We start from the raw sequence: 24,903 nt of genomic DNA on the forward strand, positions 1-24,903 counted from the left end.
TAAGTGCCACCTTAGTTGGGTATAAGTCCTTTTGCTAATGTTTGCTGGTGCCGACTTGTGACAGGACCTCTTCGGTGGTGGTTCCCTGGTGATGTAATGCCTTCCCTAGTGAGGTGTGCCTGTCTCCTTCACTGTTAACTTTCAAGAGGCATTTGAAAACATTCCCAGGTGACTGACTGGTTGTTCCTGGCAACCCTGTGATCAATAGGTAGACCAAAAATTGTAATTGTAATTGCTTTTTGACTTTTTAAATCTGTTTTAGAATGCTTTTCCTTTGTTTTAAAATTGTGTATCTGTCTGTGCCCTGGGAAGGGTGGGATACAAATTCAATCAATAAACATGCAATACATTGACAGGAATCACTTTTCCTGTTCTCAATTGTCCCTTTTCTAAATGATTCAGGGAAGATGCTCTCTCCCACTACGAAGTCACAGGCAGATGTGCAGCCGATGTAAACTTGTGTGTTTCTTTCACATTAGCAACACAATCCACTGACATATACCAGCTGCTGATCTGGTTTCTTTGAGCTGTCCTTTTAAGATAAAATAACTCGCAAGACAAAGCAAGTCCACTAAAAACAGGTTTATTTACTTATTTCTTTATTTTTTATAAAAAATTGTACATCAAAGACTTCATTATGGTTTTTCGATGAAGAAACAGGAGAAGGTTTTACATATTACAAAGGGATGTATTCAGTTCCAGGTTTTACTACGTTTTTTTTTTTTTTAATGAACACTGTACATTTAGAATTGCAAATCTGAGTTATAAAACAGATATATAGGATGAGTAAGGCACTGCTGTATTGTAGAAAGTTTAACAAAGGGGAGCCAGCTCTTGGATCCCAAATTCTGAAAAAAAAACACAACAGAAGTCAAAGCCAAAAATGGTTTAAAAAAGAAAAAGAGAAGAACGTAGAAGCAGCTGTTTTTTCAATTGGGGGATCTTAGTATACAAACATATATTCCCCCACCCCCTCCTTTGCTCAGGAACTAGAAAGAAACAAGAAACAATACTCATGCAGAAACATTTCTCCAAATGATGTTGTCTTTCCAGTGGGAGCCTCACTCATTGTTGGCAAAGCTTCTTCCTTATGTCCCATTTTTCTTGGAAAAGATAAAATGGTAACAAGTGGTATGGAAACACCCAGTGCGAACTATTTTCTCTTTATGGTGCTCATTAATCCCAGATCAGTTAAACAACAAGAACACAAAAATCAAATAGGAGAGAAAAAATAGGTGTCTGAGGAATTACCGTATTTTTTGCTCTACAAGACTCACTTTTTCCCTCCTAAAAAGTAAGGGGAAATGTGTGTGTGCGTCTTGTGGAGCGAATGCAGGCTGCGCAGCTATCCCAGAAGCCAGAACAGCAAGAGGGATTGCTGCTTTCACTGCGCAGCGATCCCTCTTGCTGTTCTGGCTTCTGAGATTCAGAATTTTTTTTTTCTTGTTTTCCTTCTCCAAAAACTAGGTGCGTCTTGTGGTCTGGTGCGTCTTATAGAGCGAAAAATACGGCAATTCTTCTTTTTTTATAACCTCTATCCACATTGTTTAATGTAGGCGAGCTATCTTACTGTTAGATCTCTTAACGGTGTTAGATGGTCTTAATGGTGTGTCCGTAGGTGACTGTGGAGGCCAGTTCTGGATCCACACATCCTTCCACAGTGGGGACATAGGTTTCCGGGCGGGAGTCGATCATTTGAACGGCCTGTTCTGATTGAAGCACTTTGAGCACAACGTGGGCTTGTGGACAATGGGATGTACAAATAAACCACCTGAAGTGTAGGTGGGTTCCCACGAGGCAAGACACAGTAATAACAGCAAGAACCTTTATTGAACTACAGAACTGGACAACAAGGGCAAAGCAACTGCTTATATACATTTCTGAAGGCCTGGGCCACTCCCACTCCCCATGTGATTGGCTGTCTAAACTTCCAAGCTGCGAATCATAACTCAGAGTTTAAGGGCCAATGGCAGAGGCCCAAATCCTGAAATGTTCTGTGATTGGATATCATTTATCAAATCAGAACAAAGGGGCTCAGAATCCTTAGTCCAGACTCAAGCTCAGGCAAACACAGACCACTGAATACACAGCAACACCTATGGCAGGAGTGGGAAACCTACAATCTGAATGCCAAATGTCGCCCTCCGTTCCCCTGTATCAGGCCCTTGGAACTCTGCCTAGGCCACACCCCCTTCTCAGGCCACACCTCTTATCGGTCCTGTCCCGCCCCCTGCCCAAGTGCTTTTGCCTTGCTGAAATGCACGCTTGAACTGCGATGATGCCTCACTGGAGGATGGCGAGGCATATGAATGAGTTTCTGCGTCGAAAACACAGACCTCTGCATGGCTGAAAAGTTGTCTTGCTGTACAAAGGCAGGAGTCACATCTGTTGCTTTACTCGCCTTCCCCTCTGGGCAGTGACGTAGCGTGGGGGGTGCAGGGGGGCCTGGCCGCACCGGGCGCAAAATCTGGGGGTTAGGGTTAGGGGGCGCAAATCCATGGGTTAGGGGGTGCAAATTACTTGCCTTGCCCCGGGTGCTGACAACCCACGCTACGCCACTGCCTCTGGGCACACCCTCTTTTGCAGCTGGCCCTACCCACCACTACCATGTGGCCCTTGGGAGGCTTCTGATGAGGGGCTGTGGCCCTTGGTCTGTAAAATATTCCCTCCCTCATAGCTTCTATGACCACCAGGCTTTTGAAACCAAGAGCGCTGTCCAGCCAGTACTAAGTGCATTCGAGTCCCGCTGATTTTAAACGTCATTGGGACATCAAAAGTGCCCCTCTCTGGCTGGGTCTCACCCTGCAGGTGTGCTTCAATGTGCACACGAAGCTCTTGGGTACGCTAGCAGTACTATTTCACCCACGTCTACAGATGAACGTACAGTGGTACCTCGGGTTACGTACGCTTCAGGTTACATACGCTTCAGGTTATAGACTCTGCTAACCCTGAAATAGTGCTTCAGGTTAAGAACTTTGCTTCAGGATAAGAACAGAAATCGTGCTCCGGCGGCGCGGCAGCAGCAGGAGGCCCCATTAGCTAAAGTGGTGCTTCAGGTTAAGAACAGTTTCAGGTTAAGAACAGACCTCCGGAACGAATTAAGTACTTAACCTGAGGTACCACTGTACTTGAAATTGGGCTTCTTCCATTGAAGTAAGCAGGGCAGCCCGTGCAAACAGAAGAACATCTGCGCTGGGCTCATTTCCCCATAAAAAAACAGTGGGAATAGGTGAAACACTATCCAACCCAGGATCTCATACAGTGGTACCTCTGGTTGCGAACGGGATCCGTTCCGGAGCCCCATTTGCGACCAGAGCAGAACGTAACCTGCGCCTGCACATGCACGGGTCATGATTCACCGCTTCTGCGCATGCGCGAGACGCCATTTTGAGCTTCTGCACATGCACAAGTGGTGAAACCCGGAAGTATCCCTTTCCGGTACTTCCGGGTCGCAACCTGAAAAGATTTAACCCGAAGCATCTTTAATCCGAAGTATGACTGTAACAGAAAAGTGTTAGCTCTCAGTCAAAACAATTTTTTATTTTTTGGGGGGTGTCTGTGGATAAAACAGTCTGTATTTGAAGGTGATGTCCTGCTATTCTAAAAAGAAAATGAGAAAGGCAACAATTATAGCCATATTCTCATTTCCAAACCATGATGACTGAATGCATTGGGGGAGGGAGGGGTGAGATTTTAGTCTCTGGCCTTGTCCTTCTGTCTCCCCAACCTCTGTGTATTCAGTGGAAGGTGTGGCTGGACCCCAGTTATGCATGAAAACTCTTTCATGCGATTGGAAAGCCTCTGTGATTGGGGTCCTCCGTGGTGTGCGCACAGAGCCAACGGACGTGCGGTTTCCATGTGCACAGCGCTCTTCCACCACTTCCATCGAACACATGAGGGTCTGGGGCAAAGCCAGTGGGTACGACCCCACTCTTCTCAGTGGGAATAGCACTGCTGTGCAGTCGGTGTGCGACTTACGTGTGCGAGGAATCGGGTGGGGAGAAATGCCATCTTTATACAGAAGGTTTGCAATGCCCAGGTTATATTGCTGAAACACATATCCTACTCTTGAATTATAAGCATAACAGCGTGGTTACAAGTACTAATTTCCTTAATAAAGGGGCTTTCCCTCCCCTTTTAAAAAAACAAAACAAACACACCCCGTAAATTCTATAAATAAAGTCGTAAGTGCTTCATTTAAGGGAATATTTCTTTGGCTGCTGTGGGTGCTTGCGAGTGGCTTAGTTGCAGTGGCTAAAAGGGATATGGTCCTACAATTAGCGTTAATCTCAGCACGGAACTCGACCGATAGTTCATACTGTTGACGGTAAGCAGCTCCAGGTCAATGATATGTTCTCGAGGTCCCGTTAACGGTTTCACCAACACAAGCATTGCGCTCACAGAGCTGGTTTGCTGGAAGAAAATAAGGAATTGGAAGTTATCACCTGGAAATGTCTGTCTCCACCCTGCCCACCTGGGAGTAAGTTTCAAAGAGCGGTGTTTTCCCTGAGTTATGGATAGGGATGATAGAGAGGGGAAATTGCCACCATGTCTGGAATGAACATTTGTCCAGCAAAATAATCGGTACTCTTGCTGCTGATGTCTGCAAACAATAGGTACTGTATTTTTCGCTCTATAGGACACACTTTTCCCCCTCCAAAAATGAAGGGGAAATGTGTGTGCGTCCTATGGAGCGAATGCAGGCTTTCGCTGACGCCTGAAGAGCGAGAGGGGTTGGTGCGCACCGACCCCTCTCGCTCTCCAGGCTTCAGGAAGCTATCCGCAAGCCTTCGGAGCCCGGGGAGCGGATAACAGCAAGCTCTGGAAGCGAAGGCGAGGTTGCGCGCAACCTCGTCACCGCTCTCGGACCCGTTCTGGGGGCTGGGGTCGGGGGAAGCTTGGGCTTCCCCCGCCCCAGCCCCGCGGCTAAAAACAAAGCCAAGACAGCGAGCGGGATCCATCCCGTTCGCTGTCTTGGCTTCTGCCAAAGCTGCGAGCAGCCTCTCCGGGCTGGAGAGGTTGTGCGTGGCTAAAGAGGAAGCCAAGACAGCCAGCGGGATGGATCCCACTGGCTGTCTTGGCTTCTTTGCTCTTTGGGGCTGGGGAAAAAAATAACCCCCCCTTTATTTCCCCCCCTAAAAACTAGGTGCGCCCGATGGTCCGGTGCGCCCTATGGAGCGAAAAATACGGCAATGGATTCCTTTCCACTCCATAAGCATCACACTTCCTTTGCACTGAAATGGTGCGGGATAATGTAATGATAATTACGTAAAACTCTCCCGCAGCAGAGAGTGAGACAAATAACGTCGTCTTTGACGGAAGCTGAACTGCAGCAGAACAGCCCCAAGGCTGCATGCGACAAACGGCCTCGGTCCAGTATATCTGAAGGAGCGTCTCCACCCCCATTGTTCTACCTGGACACTGAGGTCCAGCGCTAAGGGCCTTCTGGCGGTTCCCTCACTGCAAGAAGCCAAGTTACAGGGAACCAGGCAGAGGGCCTTCTCGGTAGTGGCACCCGCCCTGTGGAACACCCTCCCACCAAATGTCAAAGAGAAGAACAACTACCAGACTTTTAGACGACATCTGAAGGCAGCCCTGTTTAGGGAAGCATTTAATGTTTGAGGCATTATTGTATTTTAACATTGTGTTGGAAGCTGCCTAGAGTGGCTGGGGAAATCCGGCCAGATGGGCGGGGTATAAATAATAAATTATTATTATTATTATTATTATTATTATTATTATTATTATTATTATTATTAACACATGTTAGAATGAAAATCAACACCTTCTTATCCTCCCAGTTGTAGAGTTGAATTCATTTTATTTTTTTCAAATATCCCTAAAGCTGCTTTGCGAGGCTGGGCTCAAAGGGCACATGACTGTTGCGTCCTCCTCATCCCACCCTTGGGTGTCAGGGTGTGGGTGAGATTTGCCTGCCAAGGGCTGCATCAGGCAGCTGGGCTCTCACCTGTGGGGGGGGGACAGGTGGTGCAGTGTGGCCCATCTTGTCTCTGGTGGGGCTGGTGCTCTGGCAGTGTTGGCATCGAGGGCTGGGCTGGCACACCGCACTATGCTGCTGCCCTTATGGGAGATTTATGGAAACCCAGGCGAGCCGAGTCAAATTTTGTTAGCGGAACTTGGCAAAATACTCACTCTCAGGACGAAGTCTCCGTTCTCATTTCCAGATTTGATCCGGAACGTGTTAATGGTATTGGGGTAAATGGTGGTCGCCTGGATTTGGAAGATATCGGACGGAGTCGTTCTTTCTGAGCGGATGCTCATGTATTTGTGCACAATGGAGTATGGAAGGTCTCGGCAAAGGGGGTTGGACACCGGGCAAACGCAGCGACTGTAAGACAAACCACAACGACTGAAAAACAAACTCCTTGCACCTGCGGGCTTTGCAGTGCTGAACGTTGCAAATGAGGCTTTGCTAATAGATCTCTTAGCAGTTCCCCTTACTTTTCAGACGACAGCACGTAAGGCTCTTGACAAGGGTTCCTCGGGTAACAGCGGTATCCGCCATGATAGTTCCAGCACATTTCGTCCTCCCGGCATTCATGGCCCACTTCACATTCATTGATATCTAAGAGAGGAAGCGAAAGAAGTGAAGCTTTAGAGTTTTGTTGGCAGAACCCCTGAACTGTTATAATTTAGATAGGCTTTTGTACAGTCATACCTTGGGTTACTGACGCTTTGGGTTGCGCGATTTCGGGTTGTGCACTGCGCCGCACCCAGACGTACCAGAATGGGTTACTTCTGGTTTCGGCGCTTGCACATGCGCCGAAGTGCTTAATCGCGCTTTGCGCATGCGCAGAAGTGCTGAATCACAACCCGCGTGTGCACAGACGTGCAGGTCATGGGTTGAGAATGCTGTGGGTTGCAAACGTGCCTCCTGCACGGATCACGTTCGCAACCCGAGCATCCACTGTACTTGACTCTGCAGCAGATAGCTGCCTCTACTAAGCCGGCAGTAAAGAACCTCCAGCCCTGTGGCCTGATTATTTATTTATTTCATAAAATTGATATATTGCACGATTGTAAATAAAACATAGAAGATATAAGATATATAAGATATAAGATATAAGATATAAGATATAATATACCCCAAAGATATAATTATCACTACAAATTTTATAGCCGCAATGTAAAACAGACAAAAAGTTAAAACCGCAATAGAATAGGCCAAAAAAACAAATCAAAACTCATAAAAACTTTATAAGTGTTTGGGTAGGCTCGTCTGAGTATGAATGTCTTCAGCAGCTGCTGAAAAGGATGCACTAAACGACTTGGTTCTTACAAATGTGGAATGAGCTTTAGGTGGCCCTTGTGCCAATTCCACTGATCAAAGCGGTCAAGGGTAAGGTGATCTCGTATGTAAACCAGTCCCAAATTGTAAAGGGCTTGATATGCCAATAGTAACAACTGAACATGCCCCTTGTAGCAGATCAACAGTTCAGTGCAAATTTTTTGAGCGCAGGTGATTTAAAACTATGTAATCCCTGCTCCTGCCAACCTAGCAGTTTGAAAGCACGTCAAAGTGCAAGTAGATAAATAGGTCCCGCCCCGATGGGAAGGTAAACGGCGTTTCCGTGCGCTGTTCTGGTTGGCCAGAAGTGGCTTAGTCATGCTGGCCACATGACCCGGAAGCTGAACGCCGGCTCCCTCGGCCAATAAAGTGAGATGAGCACTGCAACCCCAGAGTCGGTCACGACTGGACCTAATGGTCAGGGGTCCCTTTACGTTTACTTTAATCAATCCATAATTAAAATATGAAATGACATTAAAACATCTTTAATTAAACGACACAGTTTAAAAATGCAACAAACAGTTTAAAAAACCCAGTTAGAACAATGTCATCGTAAGCTCAGATCCAGGAGAATGCTTGCCTAAACAGGAGCCAGCGGCATGCCAATACTGATGACTTCTCTTTAGAGGGACGTGCTTTCCATAACTCTGATGACGGCACTGAGAAAGCTTGCCTGTGTGTTACCACAAGCCGATGATCACCAGGCTGGGGCAAAACTAACCTGATATCACTGGATGTCGTAACGATGTAAGGTGGGTGGTGGTGGCGGCTCCCCCTGTCAAAGGTTTTGTCCACACTTCTGCTTGCTCCCTGCTTCCCAGGCTCGGGTCTGAGTGGTTGTTCATTTGTCCCACCACTTTCCCCAGAAAAACTGCTGTTTATCGCTGAATCGGAACAAACGCTAGTCCACAGAATAGCTGCTAAGTTGTGGGTGAACATATCAGACGACACAGCGATTCTTCAAACAGCTCTTGTTCATTCACAGGCCAGAACTGAACTGAACTGAAGGGTTCAGCCAGCCTGCTTATATAGAGCTCCAGTACAACGCAACTGTAACAACTTTCTGTAACTATCCAATCACTGAACGTCACTTTCGATCCCTTATTTGCATATGTGGACCTGAGTGAAAACTATCTACAGTATCCCCCTGCTGGCCCAGGGTGAGAACTTCAGTACATAACAATAGCCGATTGCCATTTGCTCTGATTCAGCAGTAAATCAGTGGGACAAGTGGAAGTGTGGACAAGGGAAGGTTCTAGCCCATGTCAGGTAGTTGTTTATCTCTTTGACATCAGATGGAAGGGCGTTCCACAGGGCGGGCGCCACTACCGAGAAGGCCCTCTGCCTGGTTCCCTGTAGCTTTGCTTCTCACAATGAGGGAACCGCCAGAAGGCCCTCGGCGCTGGACCTCAGCATCCGGGCAGAATGATGGGGGTGGAGACGCTCCTTCAGGTATATTGGACCAAGGCCGTTTAGGGCTTTAAAGGTCAGCACCAACACTTTGAATTGTGCTCAGAAACGTACTATGGAGTGTCTCTCCATAAGGTTCTACGAGTTGATGGAGGATGAAAACCATGGACGATTGTGTTAACAAAGTCGGTAAAGGGATACTATGCAGTATGTAGAAGGTGTGATTCTTCCTACCCCACAGATCAATATTGGTTTATATGTTAGAATCAAGGCGGCAGGAGTGCCGCAAGAGAAATATGCTTACCTTGACAGTTTCTGCCTCTGATTAACTGGTAACCATCTGGACACAAGCAAGAATACCTCCCTGGTTCATTGACACATTGATACATGCAAATGTAGTTCGAAGTTCCGCATTCGTTGACATCTGTAAAACAGAGACATCTGCTAGACACCATATTTTCCTCCGGTTTGTTTGTTTTTTGATAAAAATCTTGCAATTTATTTATTTGACTTCTATATTTATACGACTTCATCATAAGATGCCAGGGCGGTTCATAAGATAAAAATACAAAGCAACAGATTGAGGGCAGGGAGCATGGAGGGCCAATGAAATCTGGGGTCTGAAGTCCAATCAGAGTGAAGGCAACGCTTCGGCCTCTTATTCCGGCATCTTGTGTTTAATTTCTTTTTTTAAAAAAACCCACACCCAGTAGCAGGGTCTTCACCACCTGAGACATGTGCAGGCATCAAACAGGGGGAAAAGAAAAGGGGAAAAGTGACCAGGGCTTTTGACCCCAGAAAAGCCCCTGCCATTTGAAGTGGGGGGGGGGAATTGCTAGTAAATGTTTTGCTCAGTTTTAACTGTGGGTTGAATCCGGTTAAGTCACTGCATGAGGGGAAGAACTTCTGCTTAGACAACAGAACTTCCTCTCCCCCTCTTTAATCTGTATCCTGACCCACAACATCTATTCTGAAGGGTTCAAGGAAACCATGAAGTGGATTTAGAGTGTGTGAAGTGAAGAGAGGGACACCTCAAAAGTCAAGGTTCGAGGGCAGAAATCCGGCTGAGTCTGGAATAACCTTGTGAAGTGAAAGGATATGAAAGAAGGATTTATATCTAGATGTTAGGATAGAGATGATAAAGAAAACAGGAAAACAGGAAGACACAATGAGAGATAAAGGAGGTGCTGTGGGATTGGTGGAAGTCAATGTCTTGTTGTTGTTGTTTTAGTGTTTATAATATTAACTTGTAAGATATGGATTTGTTGTTGTTGTTGTTGTTGTTGCTTTCTTTAGTTTTCGAATGTTGATTTTTGTGTGTTGTGTATTGTTATTTTTTGATATCTTTCATGTTGTTGTTGTTGTTGTGTGGAAAATACTAATAAAATTTATTTTAAAGCAGAAGCAGAAGCAGAAGCAGAAGCAGAAGCAGAAGAAGAAGAAGAAGAAGAAGAAGAAGAAGAAGAAGAGGAGAGGGACAGGAAGTTCTCCTGCACATGTAGAAGTCACTTCATTCATGCAACAACTCTGCTGGATACAACCCTATAAGAGTTATAGGGTTAGGACAAAAAGCTCTTCCTGTTCTGTTATATCTCACAGAGCGGGATTCAACTAAGTTGTTGACTGCACAGAAGGAGATCTGCTTGTGCAACAGGATTGCCCCCCTTCTCTGCCCCTCTGCATCCCCAAAATATGCTCTGGAGGGTTGGGGAAAACCCCGAGCCAGGTGACTCACAGATAAGCCCTCTTGAACCTTTCCCCCACAATGCACCACTTTTTAAGAGTGGCAAAATGCTGCCACCCCACCGTTTTCACAACCCGAGCACAGGCCTTTGAGATGGACTCAATTTTATTTCTGGTATTTGGGAACATTTAACCAGAGATGCCAGGGAATAAGCTTGTGACGCTGTCCTTGTTTTCACATCACTTCAAACCATAGTTAAAATAAGCCATGGTTTAATGTGCCTGTGCTGTGGAAATCACATTCGGCCCTGTCCTGCTGCTGCACTGCCAGGAAACAAACCATGGCCTGGCATAATAATAATAATAATAATAATAATAATAATAATAATAATAAGATTTATTATTTATACCCCGCCCATCTGGCTGAGTTTCTCCAGCCACTCTGGGTGGCTCCCAGTCAAGTGTTAAAAACAGTACAGCATTAAATATTAAAAACTTCCCTGAACTTAAGATGTCTTCTGAATGTCAGGTAGTTGTTTATCTCTTTGACATCTGACGGGAGGGCGTTCCACAGGGCGGGCGCCACTACCGAGAGGGCCCTCTGCCTGGTTCCCTGTAATTTGGCTCCTCGCAGCGAGGGAACTGCCAGAAGGCCCTCGGCGCTGGATCTCAGTGTCTGGGCTGAACGATGGGGGTGGAGATGCTCCTTGAGGTATACAGGACCGAGGCCATTTAGGGTTTTAAAGGTCAGCACCAACACTTTGAATCGTGCTCGGAAACGTACTGGGAGTTATATCTGAACCAGGGCTCTTTGTTTGTTTCCTCAAGCAAACCATGAGCGGTAAGCTAAGAACAAACCATGGTTGCTGTTTGCAATTTGTTTTAAAAGAAGCAAAACACAGAGTTCAGATGTAACAGTAAACCAGATGGTGGTTTGTTCTGCAGTACCATGGCAGGAGAGGAGCAACGGCGCATGATTTCAGCAGCATGTACCACGTTCTCATTAAACTATAGTTTAACTATGGTTTAAAGTAGGGCTGGGGAACCTGTGGCCCTCCAGATGTTGCTGGACTACAGCTCTCATCGTCCCTGTTGATCAGTTGAGGCTGAAGGGAGTTGTAGTTTAACAACAACTGGGGGGGCCACAGGTTCTTCACATGCAAACCAGACCATAGTGCATGCAAAGCCCATGTTCTGCAGAAGTCGGACACAATTCAGTGCAAAGTGAAGCCCTATCAGGATAGTTTTCAGTTACTGCTTAGCTCACCCTCTGAAATCAGTGGGATTTCCAGGTGCTTAACCATGGTTGTACCTGATGACCGTGGGTATTAAACGTTAGAAGACTGTTGATAAAACAAATGGGGACAGTTAAAAACCTCTGACTAGGATGATGGAGAATCTGGAGTCACTAATGTTTCTACTCACATATTACATGCAACTTAAAAAGCTCCTACCATCCCATGTTCTTTGAGAACCACCAATGTAGCCAACAGTCACTCACCATCGCAATTCATTCTGTCCCGGCTTAATTCGAAGCCCTGATTGCACTGGCAGATGAAAGATCCGACCGTGTTGTAGCAAAGTTGTGCACATGGGTTGCTGGTCTCACATTCATTTATGTCTAAAAAGGAAAGATGATAGGACTTTACTAGGGCTGGATAGATCCATAAATTTGTTACTTCATTTTTTCCCAATCTTAAAAATCAGTTTTTCACATTTCTGGAGCAATTTGTGATTTTTTTAAAAAATCATCGTGAAAATTTGCTTGCATTTTAATGCTTTTTTTAAAAAAACACACACAACCCAAACACATCTTTGTATGCATTTTCTCCCAATACACATATTTTTGCAATGCAATTTCCCCTAATAGAACACATTTTGGTCTGTTATCTCTTCTAATAGAGATATACTTTACCCTAGAATATGAATTTTTGTACACATTACCTGGCTGAAGAAGAGCATTGCAAAATTCATTGGTTTGCGTATTATTTAAGAGAGTGTAATTTAGTAGTTTGCCTTTAAATGTGAACTGAATCAAATTTCTGCCCCAGCCTTACTCTTCACACAAAGCTGGGTCTTCTCTCATCTAGGCAAATTCACCAGACGGTCCAGGTATGCTTAACTTTGCAGAGTCAAGACAATTTATGTAGGATTTATATACCTAGGAAATGACAGCCAAGGTGCCTGGGTCCTATCTGGCAGAGGTCCCCCGCTATTCTGGTATCATTTATTAACCCTGGAGGTGGTGCCTAGTATTGTATGCATTGAAACTGCAGACTTTATCGCCAGAGGAAAGAAACTACACAGAGAATTGTGTGACTCACTCAAATGAATGGGAACGTCCATATCAGTGGACATTTCATTTCACAAAATGTATATATCACTTACTAGTCCTAAAGACCTCTAAGCAAGTTTGCAGTAGGCAATCCAAAATATGGATTGAAGGCACCAATAAAAACAACCCTTAAAAAGAAATCGCATGAGAAAAGTGTTAAAATGTAAAATAAAACCCAGAAACATTTCGAAACACTGATACTTACTAACATAATGTACCAAAAGCACAAAGAAATTTTCAGCAGGCATCAAAAACCATCTGGTGTCCAGGTGGATCTTGGGCCGACCCTGACCCTTCTGTGAATTTGGCATTTTAAGTTTATGTTGTGATTTAATTGGGCTCTCAGTTAACTTCTATGGATGTCACCTTATGTAACTACTGTTAAACTTCTGTGATGATAAGATATAAACAAATCCGAATCTATGTACTTTTCTGTCGCTTCTTTAAATTAACATTTCTATGATCAAGCATTTTAGGGAAATTTTTAATGTTTGATGTTTTATCGTGTTTTTAATATTTTGTTAAAAGAGTGGCTGAGGAAACCTTGCCAAATGGGCGAGTATAAGTAAATAAATATTTAACTTATATGCAGAATTCATCATGTGAAAGGCTGGGCTAGATGAATCCCAAGTCGGAATCAAGATTGCTGGAAGAAATATCAACATCCTCAGATATGCAGATGACACAATATTGACGGCAGAAAGTGAGGAGGAATTAAAGAACCTTTTAATAAGGGTGAAAGAGGAGAGCACAAAATATGGTCTGAAGCTCAAGATAAAAAAAACGAAGATCATGGCCACTGGGCCCATCACCTCCTGGCAAATAGAAGGGGAAGAAATGGAGGCAGTGAGATTTTACTTTCTTGGGCTCCATGATCACTGCAGATGGTGACAGCAGTCACGAAATTAAAAGACGCCTGCTTCTTGGGAGAAAAGCAATGACAAACCTAGCCAGCATCTTAAAAAGCAGAGACATCACCTTGCCAACAAAGGTCCGTATAGTTAAAGCTATGGTTTTCCCAGTAGTGATGTATGGAAGTGAGAGCTGGACCATAAAGAAGGCTGATGGCCAAAGAATTGATGCTTTTGAATTATGGTGCTGGAGGAGACTCTTGAGAGTCCCATGGACTGCAAGAAGATCAAACCTCTCTATTCTGAAGGAAATCAGCCCTGAGTGCTCACTGGAAGGACAGATCCTGAAGATGAGACTCCAATACTTTGGCCACCTCATGAGAAGAGAAGACTCCCTGGAAAAGACCCTGATGTTGGGAAAGATGGAGGGCACAAGGAGAAGGGGACGACAGAGGACGAGATGGTTGGACAGTGTTCTCGAAGCTACCAGCATGAGTTTGACCAAACTGCGGGAGGCAGTGGAAGACAGGAGTGCCTGGCGTGCTCTGGTCCATGGGGTCACAAAGAGTCGGACACGACTAAATGACTAAACAACAACAACAACAACAACAAAATAAAAACAAACAAACAAACAAACAAACAAATAATACAGTGCAAGCACCTGCCTAATATCAATGGGAAGTTCCAAAGCCTAGGAGCTGCTACACTAAACAATCAATTTCTTGCAAGTGCAAATTGAATTGTAAAAGTGCCGGTTTCTTCAGACCTAAGCAGTCAAGTGGGCACCTATGCCATGCCTCTTAACACTGGGTTCATGGGTCATGTTGTGGGTGAGCCTAGGACCTGTTGCACAAGCTGTAGATGGGAGAGGAACCTCTCAGAAGCTCCTGCAGGATCTCCTCAAGAGGGAGGCTGCGGCCTGTCAAGAGGCCCTTTACGTTTCTGAGAGCTAAAGTTCCCACAATGCATTTAGGGTCTCCGTGTTTGCTGCATATGGCTTTAGCTGCAGGTAGAAGGAAAGCCTGCTGTGTGCTTTTCTAAGCATACGAATTCAGTGGCTGAAGGAACACGCATGATCTGAAGGTGCCCTCACTGCTTTCAGTCTAAATATACTCAGCTTCTGTAGGGGTCAAGCTCTGGGAAAACCCAGAGCTGAAAGTTTAAAGCAGAAGTTGGCTGCGCATGACACTGTTTGTTTGGCTTCTCATGATATCAGCAAGAAACCTTCCTCCATCAATCTCCTGTGCAGTTTTGCATTTTGACAAACAGGATCCCTTTTAAAAGATGAAGAAGATGGTTTGTTTGTTTTTTAAAAAAGACCTAAATCCAGGAACATTTTGGGGGCACCTTTAAAAATTAAAAATAATGTGGACAACCTATCTGAAAAAAATGGGGAGTGTCAAGGATAGTGGACGAATTTAATCCAGTGTAGCTGCCATGCTAGTTTCCTTCTATGATTGAGAGAAATGCTGTGAGTTCTTTTGTTTTAAATATGACAACTTTCCTTCGCTAGGCTTGTTCAGCACCAACCCTAACACTGAGCTACAGCTGCTCTGATTTGCTCAGACGTACGGTGGATTCTGCGGTTGCTGTAATGCAGTTAGAACTGTCAAGGATATGACAAGGTTTGAGGCTGCCTTTAAATCACACAAAATTAAATGCAAAATCCATTTTACATTGTCTTTTGCTTTCTATCGAGAACGTCTGGTATTATGCTTCAGGGGAAGGAAAAACAATATCCAAATTCCTGCGCCATGAGAAATGGAAGTCAAGTGTCATAAATCATGTTATGCAAATTAATACTAAGGTATGCAGCTGTGCTAAAGGAAGTATTCTGGCTTTTGAGATTTTTTTTTAAGCAGTGAAAGTTAATCAAACATGTACAACAGGAGTAAAGGTAAAGAGAACCCTGACCATTAGGTCCAGTCATGGCCGACTCTGGGGTTGTGGCGCTCATCTCGCTTTATTGGCTGAGGGAGCCGGCATACAGCTTCCGGGTCATGTGGCCAGCATGACTAAGCCACTTCTGGTGAACCAAAGCAGCGCACAGAAACGCCATCTACCTTCCTGCCGGAGGGTACCTATTTATCTACTTGCACTTTGACGTGCCTTTGAACTGCTAGGTGGGCAGGAGCAGGGACCGAGCAACAGGAGCTCACCCCATTGCGGGGATTCGAACCGCCGACCTTCTGATCGGCAAGTCCTAGGCTCTGTGGTTTAACCCACAGCACCACCCGAGTCCCTACAACAGGAGTGGGGGACCTCATTTTCATCTGTCACTCAGGAATCTCCCAGGCCACACTCCTTCTTTCCAGGCCACACCCTCACTGTCCCCTCCATGCCCTCTTTGAGTGCTTTTGCCACACTGGAATGTGCCTTCCACTAGCTTGCCTGGATTCGAAGAGCTGTCTATAGAAGCCTCTAACTTTTGTATGACTGAAATGTAGCCTTATCTACTATTCTCCTGGCACATGGTTTCTGAAAGGGTCCCATGAAGCAAACCTGCCCCCAGAATGCAAAAGGTCCCCTACCTGATGGAAATCACGGCAGGGGTACAGGAGCGATAATAGCATACGACATTGTCCCTAGATAGGAGGACCATTCAAGTGACAGGCAGGATCAAGTTAGGTTCTCATTGATTTCCATAGCAACAGCTTATGCACGTGCTTAAATTCTGATATTACAACGTGTTGTGTTGTTGTTCTTGTTTATTGTTGGGACTTCAAAGTCCAAATCTGAAAATGGAGGCCTTGGCCCAGTATACCTGAAGGAGCGTCTCCACCTCCATCATTCTGCCCGGACCCTGAGGTCCAGTTCTGAGGGCCTTCTGGCAGTTTGCTCACTGCGAGAAGTGAAGTTACAAGAAACCAGGTAGTGGCGCCCGCCCTGTGAAACACCCTCCCTTCAGATGTCAAGGAAATAAACAACTATCTGACTTTTAGAAGATAATTGAAGGCAGCCCTGTTTAGGGAAGTTTTTAATGTTTGATGTTTTATTGTGTTTTTAATATTCTGTTGGAAGTGGCCCACAGTGGCTGGGGAAACCCAGCCAGATGGGTGGGGTAGAAATAATAAATTACTGTATTATTATTATGATGCACAAAATTCATTGGTACTCCTCCAGCTGAGCTGGCAACCACCATTTTTCTTTTCCAAAGAATTCCTGGAACAATACTATGTTGGGGTGCATTCTTAGACATTAAAATGGCAGTCCTCAGGTGAAGAGAGCGCTGATGAGTGTTCCACACCCCTCCAATGCCGACCACACCCCAGAAGATGAAAAGACAGCATTCCATTCTCTTTCAAAATCAACCCCATTCTAAATCAGCCAAAACTTCTCTTTTGATAACCTTTGGCACCGCTTTGGCTAAAAATGGGAACCCTTTGAACTATGCGTTGTTGTCCCATGTGATGAGACACCACTATTTTTATATAAATAAGACCCACCACCTTAACAGCTAGATACCGTCTTTCTAAAAAATGCTAAATAAAAAAAAGAGGGATGGGTGAATCTGACAATTTGGGTTTGTCTTAGTTTCTAATTTTTCTCCAATTTTAACTTCTGTTCTCCATATCAGTTTTTTTTTTAAATATAAAGCCTTCATGAAAAATCACCAGCATTTCACTACAAATTTATCATAATATACACATCTTTGCATGCAATTTTGTCTACTATACACATTCTCGCAGTTATTTACCCTAACGTAATTGATTTCTATATGTTGTTCGAATTTATGTATTAATATGTACACTTTACCTTAGTATGTGCATTTTTACACGCCTTTTACTTGGCTGGAGGACAGCATTGCAAAATTTGGAGAAGTGCGATTTCAAAACCTGGCTGTGTTTCAGTTCACGTATTGTTTTGGAATGTGCCAATTAGGTAGGTTCACCTTCTAATGTGAACTGAATGGACTCTCCCCCATCCCCAATTAAAACACACAGCACGACACACCTATTACCTACAACCTATGACTTGAGCGGAATCTTGCATCCAAACTGGCTTTTGAATGTGTTTCAGACCATTTTTATTCAGGGTTTTAGGTTTTTTTTAAGTGATCGATTTTGCTGTGGTCCCATCCGTCTTTGCTTCACAGATGGCTCATTTCTTGTAACCAACAATTGCTCTGTATATTTTAATAGGGATGACTAACACGGCTGTATTTGTTTTGTCGGAATTGCTGTTTCTACTTTTAATAGGTTTGGTTTTATGGTCCTAACACCAGGCCTGGTTGTCCAGAACATTTTCTTGATTAGTGGAGGACGGATTTAATAAGAACGAAACACCTGTTGTTAGATTTGTCTGCCAGGTTCCACAAGTTTGAAAGAATGGCAGACCACAACATCAACACCACTCCTGCGAGCCAGAAGAAAACTCAATTCAGTCAGTCACATAAGACCCACAAAAAGAGCCCTGTTGAGTCAGGTCAATGACTCAGCTACTTTAGCATCCTCTTCTCAATTTCGCCCTCACCCTGTGAGTAAGAATTACCCCCAGATAACTAGGCACGGACACTGCTGCAAAATTCAGTTCCCCACAACTTTTAGACCAGGGGTCCGCAAACTTTTTCAGCAGGGTGCCAGTCCACTGTCCGTCAGACCTTGTGGGGGGCCGGACTATATTTTGAACAACAACAACAAAATGAATGAATTCCTATGCCCTACAAATAACCCAGAGATGCATTTTAAATAAAAGGACACATTCTACTCATGTAAAAACACACTGATTCCCAGACCGTCCGCCGCTCGGATTGAGAAGGCGATTGGGCTGGATTCGGCCCCTGGGCCTTAGTTTGCCTACCCATGTTTTAGACCAAAGGGAACATGGGTAGATGGAGAGATGGAGTAGCAAAGCAGAAGCTGTCCCTAACTGTCTGAGACCAGGAATGTAAGCAGGTAAGGACTCCTATCATGAGGAAATGGCTCCAGTAATATCCCCATCAAACCCTATCCAAGTCAGGAGACAGGTTCTTGACCTGTGTACGCTTAATTGTTGTTGATGAAGAAACAGTTTGGGAGATGAGGAAGCTGCCTGATACTGAGTCAGACCATTGGTCCATTTAGCTCAGGGGTCTTTCCCAGCCCTACCTCAAGATGCTGGAAGTAAAAACTATAGGCTCATAGTCCAGCAGAACTTTGTACTCATACCATCCTTTGAAGGTGCAATATGAGTCAACTGCTCCTTACTGTATCTCACCAGGACAGCACCTGAGATTTCTGGGAGAGTCACTACCTGCACTTGGCTTAACTCCGGGCGATGTCCAGTGCTGCATGAGCAGAGTTCCCTTTGGTTTCTTCCCTTCTACAGCTCCCATGCTGTAGACTTGAGGGACACGCAGAGGACTGCAAGGGAAGGGGAAGTTCCATAGAGCAAGTCCAGATGGGTACAACGGGATATCACCTTTCGTGTACCTTGTCCTAGAGGAGGGCACCAGAAAGTGTTCTCCCATACTGTATGGTACGCTGGTTTGACAGCCATGGACAGAAAGTTCCTACAGAGGGTGGTGAAGACAGCACACAATATCATGGGTTGTCCCCTGCGTCTGCTAGATGTCATCACAGGAGACCATTGCCTCAGAAGAACGAGGAATTCTCAGAGATGACTCACACCCTGGCGAGCACCTTTTTAATCTCCTGCCCTCGGACAGGAGATATAGAAGCACGATAAGCCTTACCAACAGGTTCAAGAACAGTTTCTACCCGTGGGCTGTGAGGCTGCTGAATGGAAGACAGCAACATTGCAGCTGACGTTCAGGGTTGATGGTCGTACGACAACACACAGTGTGTAACAAGGACTGAGAGATTGTGGGGGGCTCATTTAATCTCACTGTAAACAAGTGGTACAGTGGCAATAAAGTATTTCTATTTCAGTTCCTCTGGTGGGGAATCTGTCATGCTCCTTCTGGGGCAGTTCTGTAGCTCCTAGAAGTTGTCAGCATGTGACAGTGGCCACACCCCAGGAAACGACTTTGACTGGCCGGCTAAACCAGGTGAAAGTAGTTGATGGGTCTCAAATCCTTGGTGAGTTAAGGACATCCTCTGCATGCAAAGACAGGCTATGGCAGAGTGGATGAGACCAAGAGTGGGTTCAACAGTCAAGAAGGCGGTTTCTGCACATATTGTAGAGGGAAGTGAGGCACAGATGGGGCTTGACAATCTAAGAAGTAGCCCATCTAGGAGAAGGAAAACTCTGATCCTAAACCTCCGCTGCCTTGTGGGACATCTTCAGGAGAAGAAAAGGCTATACAAAACTGAAGTAGGGTCCCTAAGTCGGTTGGATAGTGCCTTGCACGCCTCCTTCCGGCAACTCCTGCAGCCAAGCTGGTGCCAAACATATTGCTCTGCTTTTTTTTGGACCACATCAGCGAGGCTAAGAGGAGGTTCTCATTGTCTTGGCAGCCCAGGACTTCCATACACACTGCCTAGGCTTGTGCCCTGATGCACACCCAATTGTCTCTTGAGACAGGGATGCCAACAATCAGTATGTTGTCCCATTGGCTAGCTTAGCCAATGGTCGAGGATGATGGGAATTGTAGTCCAATAACACCTCGGCCCCCAAAGTTGACAAACACTGTCTTACAGTACCGTCTTCTCAACTGCTTCATGGATAACATAATTCTCAGGGAAGGGGAAAGCAGAGACAAGTTGGCATGGAGGCCAAAGCTGAGTGGAGAATTCCTCTCTCCTCTCAAAACTGGGTCAGGATATGTGTCGCCCTCTATCAATCACACTTGTTATGCCTGTGAGAATTATTCTTCATTTCTGTTAGGAAATGTTGGTGGCATTTTAGCATGTAGCAAACTTTCCCAGAAATCCTATTGTGGTTTTTAAATGTTAGATTCCAGCATCTTCCCCACTTGCCCCCCTCACCCCCCATATGATTTTTGGTGAGGGGTAGGTCTATAAATAATTGCTATAAGAAACACGTACTGATAAAGCTTCTCAGCATACAGGCAGTTTAAGATTTATCTGGAGCTGTTTATTACCCTGGAGACCTGTTCTTTTAAAATTCCACTTCGTTTATGACATGAGCCTTTGAGACCAGTAGATCATTTTGCAATGTTCAGGGAGCATCAACTGCATTGCAAAATGGTGAGATTTATTTCTCCTCAGTGCAATGTTGGGGGGTCCGTTTTATATCCATCTTAAGAGCATTATCAGAGGGCACAGAAATGTAAAAAACTTGCCGGAATTTCCAAATGTAAAGTTTAGGTATGTGACCCCGTAGTGAACCCTGTTTTGCATTATTAACTTTTTATTATCCACCTATTACAGAGAGTAACTTCTGGTAGGTACAGATTTCCTCCTGAGTGTAAAGCTTCTTCCCCAGATCACTAACTCTCCAATATTTGAGAGACCAATTTTCTCAGAGGTCTTTGGCTCTGAGAAAAAGGTAGCTTATTGGTTATTGTTTGGATATAAATAGCTGAAACAACACTATTTATTAATAATTCCTAGCAACAAGCCCACCAGCTGGTAGAACTATTAATGGGACTGTAATAATAATAATAATAATAATAATAATAATAATAATAATAATAATAATAATAATAATTTATACCCCGCCCATCTGGCTGGGTTTTCCCAGCCACTCGGGGGGGGGGGGTTTCCAACAAAATATTAAAATACAGTAATGCATCAAACATCAAAAGCTTCCCTAAACAGGGCTGCCTTCAGATGTCTTCTAACAGTCTGGTAGTTGCTGTTCTCTTTGACATCTGGTGGGAGAGAGTTCCACAGGGCAGGTGCCACTACCGAGAAGGCCCTCTGCCTGGTTCCCTGTAATTTGGCTTCTCGCAGTGAGGGAACTGCCAGAAGGCCTTTGGCGCCGGACCGCAGTGTCAGGGTAGAACGATGGGGGTGGAGAAGCTCTTTCAGATATACTGGACCGAGGCGTTTTGGGCTTTAAAGGTCAGCACCAAGACTTTGAATTGTGCTCGGAAATGTACTGGGAGCCAATGTAGGTCTTTTAAGACTGGTGTTATGTGGTCTTGGTGGCCGCTCCCAGTCACCAGTCTAGCTGCTGCATTCTGGATTAGTTGTAGTTTCTGGGTCACCTTCAAAGTGAGCCCCACATAGAGCACATTGCAGTAGTCCAAGTGAGAGATAACCAGAGCATGCACCACTCTGGCGAGGCAGTCTGTGGGCAGGTAGGGTCTCAGCCTGCGTACCAGATGGAGCTGGTAGACAGTCGCCCTGGACACAGAATTGACCTGAGCCTCCATGGACAGCTGCGAGTCCAAAATGACTCCCAGGCTGCGCACCTGGTCCTTCAGGGGCACAGTTACCCCATTCAGGACCAGGGAATCCTCCACACCTGCCCGCCTCCTGTCCCCCAGAAACAGTACTTCTGTCTTGTCAGGATTCAATCTCAATCTGTTAGCTGCCATCCGTCCTCCAATCGCCTCCAGACACTCACACAGGACCTTCATCACCTTCACTGGTTCTGATTTTAAAGAGAGGTAGAGCTGGTCTATAGCTAAATAATACAGGTGGTATAAGACACCTGTATTGGGGTGAAGAACTTCAGGCCCAAAGGCATCTTCCAGACCTATCTAGCTGACCCTTGGGAATTCTCCTTGGGCCAGACGTAACACCAACACACTAGCCAGGAGGACTTGCTTGGCAACTGCAAACCTTCTGGGCGCTCCTCTCTTTGTCATGAGGTGGTGAGGGTACTTACCTCCCTCCTCGAAAAATACATAGAGTTGAAAGAGGAAGAGCAATACTCTTTCCCACTTCTTTCAGCTCTTTTCAATGCTCAGATCAGCACCTGAGCAGCTGAGGGAGGGAAAAGGGAGGAACAACAAATCCTCATTGGTCAGTGCTCACTGGGGACAATATTTAAAAGTGCAAATGTGTCAAGACACGTGCTTCATGTTTATTCAGGTTTCTGTAAGGCTGCAGTTTTTAATCAATTAATTAGTTAGAGCAGGGGTGAAGAGCCTCAGGTGGAACTGAAGTTCGCCTGCCAATTTCAGTGTCTCATTTTTCGACTCTTAAGTTCAGTCTGCCACATCAGTTTGCATTTTTAAGTCGCTTTTTAGTGTGAATTTCCCCCCAAAATAAATTTATTTCTCTGCATTCCCCCCAATATACACATTCTTGCAAACCAATTTCCTCCAACACAATGCATTTTTGCATGTTCATTTCACCAACATATGCATTTTAATGTACACAGTATTTGGCTGGGGAACTGCATTGCAAAATTCAGAATACTGCAAATTTCAAAGGATGGTTGGAGGGTTGCCTATGAGAAAATGTGGCCCAAAGCTTGAAGAAGGTTCCTTGCCCCTGAGATTAATTGAGAAAACTTTCTTAATCGGCTGAAAAAGTGTCCCTATAAACTTTTAATACAAGCGCTTATAAACGCAGGTGGCAATCAGCATCTTAAAAGAAACACAAAAAGGAATGCATTTTATAAGACTTTGTCTACTGTAACAGCTCTGCAGATCGTGTAGGAAGAGAGAAGATGTACTTCTTACTTTAGAAATACTGTGTTAAGCCATGTGCAAATGTAATTGATAGACTAATTCACCAGAAAACTGCTAGGTATAGTAATTTAATTCACTGAAATTATAAATGCTTGTATGCATTACTATGTGTTTAAATTTGATTGGTTGGTAACTGAATTCTGGAGAGTTCTCTAGTAGTTTTCATGTGATTGGCGAACAATGGTCACATGGGAGATATCTATTGATGGAGATACTCCATTTTATATGATGCAAGATGCTTTAGAGTCCACTGTGAACACTGCTAAATTGAATAGAGCGTTGGAGTGCTTCTTCTCTGCAGGAGAAGGGGAAAGGGGAAATCCCTTATAGGAGCTGCAAGGCATGGCCTAACTGAGATACAGAAGGCTGAAAGTGCTGTGCTCCGAAAAGAGAAGAAAACACAGTTGTTTGGAAGTTAGAAGAAGAGACTATAATGCTTGAAGAAGCATGTGACTATAAATATTATGTTTTAATTCATCTCTAGCTATAAGTTTCTGCAAGCTTTTGAATGTTAAAGTCTGGACATTGGTTCAATCTCCATAGAAGGGTGTCAGTCATATATCTGTTTTGAGTTTCTTAGGTGCGATTTCTCTACCCTTACTTCAACAAAACATCAAGGTTTATTGATCAAAATGCCTTTAACAGGTTGCACTCCTAGGTTTCAGAAATAGCAAATGCAGCGGTTGGGTAACCTGCGACCCTCTAGCAATGGCCAATGAGCAGAGATGAGGGGAGCGGGAACCCACCCAACAGCTTTTGGGGGGCCACAGGTTCTTCCCCTTCCTTGCATGAAACCAACAATGATTACACAAACTCCGCTGGCTTGAGAAGAATACCACAACAGAAAAACAAATCAAGCAACCAACACAATACAGTGGTGCCTCGCAAGACGAAAAGAATCCGTTCTGTGATTCTCTTCGTCTAGCGGTTTTTTCGTCTTGCGAAGCAAGCCCATTGAAGGATTAGTGGATTAGCGCTATTAGCGCTATTAGCGGCTTATCTGCTGATCGGATCAGCTGATAAGCAGCTTAGCGGCTTAGAAAAAGGGGGGGAGGGGAAAAAACCAGCAGGAACTCGCAAGACATTGTCGTCTTGCGAAGCAAGCCCATAGGAAATTTGTTTTGCGAAGCACCTCCAAAACGGAAAACTCTTTTGTCTAGCGAGTTTTCCGTCTTGCGAGGCATTCGTCTTGCGGGGCACCACTGTACAGGCTAAAAACCATCTTAGTTCAACACTGTCATGACAGGGTCAAGCATTTTAAACTGCTCTGGGCACAGCTTTCCAGGGAATATTCTAGAAAAGAGAAGAAACAGAAACCACTGAGAAAACTCTCTATTTTGGTGACTGAGTTCCTGGATTTGATTGGCAATTATGACCACAAGCTCTCACAAAGTTATTAACAGAAACCCAATCGGGGGTAGACAACGTAGTGCCCTTTCAATGCTGTTGGACTACAACTCCTGTCAGGGATGATGGGAATTGTAGTTCAGCACCAGCCGAAGGCTCCCATGTTGGATGTCTCTGCTCTACGGGATGGGACTGTCTATTCTGACAGTGGGGAAGCCTCTTCTTCTGAGTCCAGATCTGCCAAATTCCCCCTCGAATCTTACCTGCGCACGTGTGGTTGTCGGCTGCCAACTGAAAACCAGCGTTGCATTGGCAGTAGTAGCTACTGGGAGTATTCACGCACCGATGATGGCAAAACGAAAGGCGTGCGCATTCATCTATGTCTGGATTGCCGTAAAAGCGCAGCATTTAAAAAATAAATAAAAACAAAAAAAATGGAGTTAAAAAAACTCGCATTGCCACCATGGCTTTACTC

At 44.8% G+C, this 24,903-nt stretch overlaps 1 protein-coding gene across 2 annotated transcripts in view; it reads right to left on the reverse strand.

Moving 5' to 3' along the window:
* Positions 1–567: 567 nt before the first annotated feature.
* Positions 568–24,903, reverse strand: part of EFEMP1 (EGF containing fibulin extracellular matrix protein 1) — a 70,780-nt gene continuing 46,444 nt past the window's right edge. Inside the window, exons 7-13 of one of the 2 annotated variants that reach the window (XM_081188709.1) lie at positions 24,692–24,811; positions 11,904–12,023; positions 9,024–9,143; positions 6,463–6,586; positions 6,154–6,349; positions 2,563–4,413; positions 568–2,407 (exon numbers count right to left, since the gene is read on the reverse strand). In XM_081188709.1, the coding sequence (XP_081044835.1) occupies positions 4,255–4,413; positions 6,154–6,349; positions 6,463–6,586; positions 9,024–9,143; positions 11,904–12,023; positions 24,692–24,811 (839 nt within the window). In that variant the 3' untranslated portion in view covers positions 568–2,407; positions 2,563–4,254. The remainder of the gene's footprint in view (positions 2,408–2,562; positions 4,414–6,153; positions 6,350–6,462; positions 6,587–9,023; positions 9,144–11,903; positions 12,024–24,691; positions 24,812–24,903) is intronic. The other variant, XM_081188710.1, reaches the window with a different exon arrangement.

The sequence above is a fragment of the Podarcis bocagei genome, assembly GCF_964188305.1.
Source record: "Podarcis bocagei genome assembly, chromosome: 3".
Classification (NCBI taxonomy): domain Eukaryota; kingdom Metazoa; phylum Chordata; class Lepidosauria; order Squamata; family Lacertidae; genus Podarcis; species Podarcis bocagei.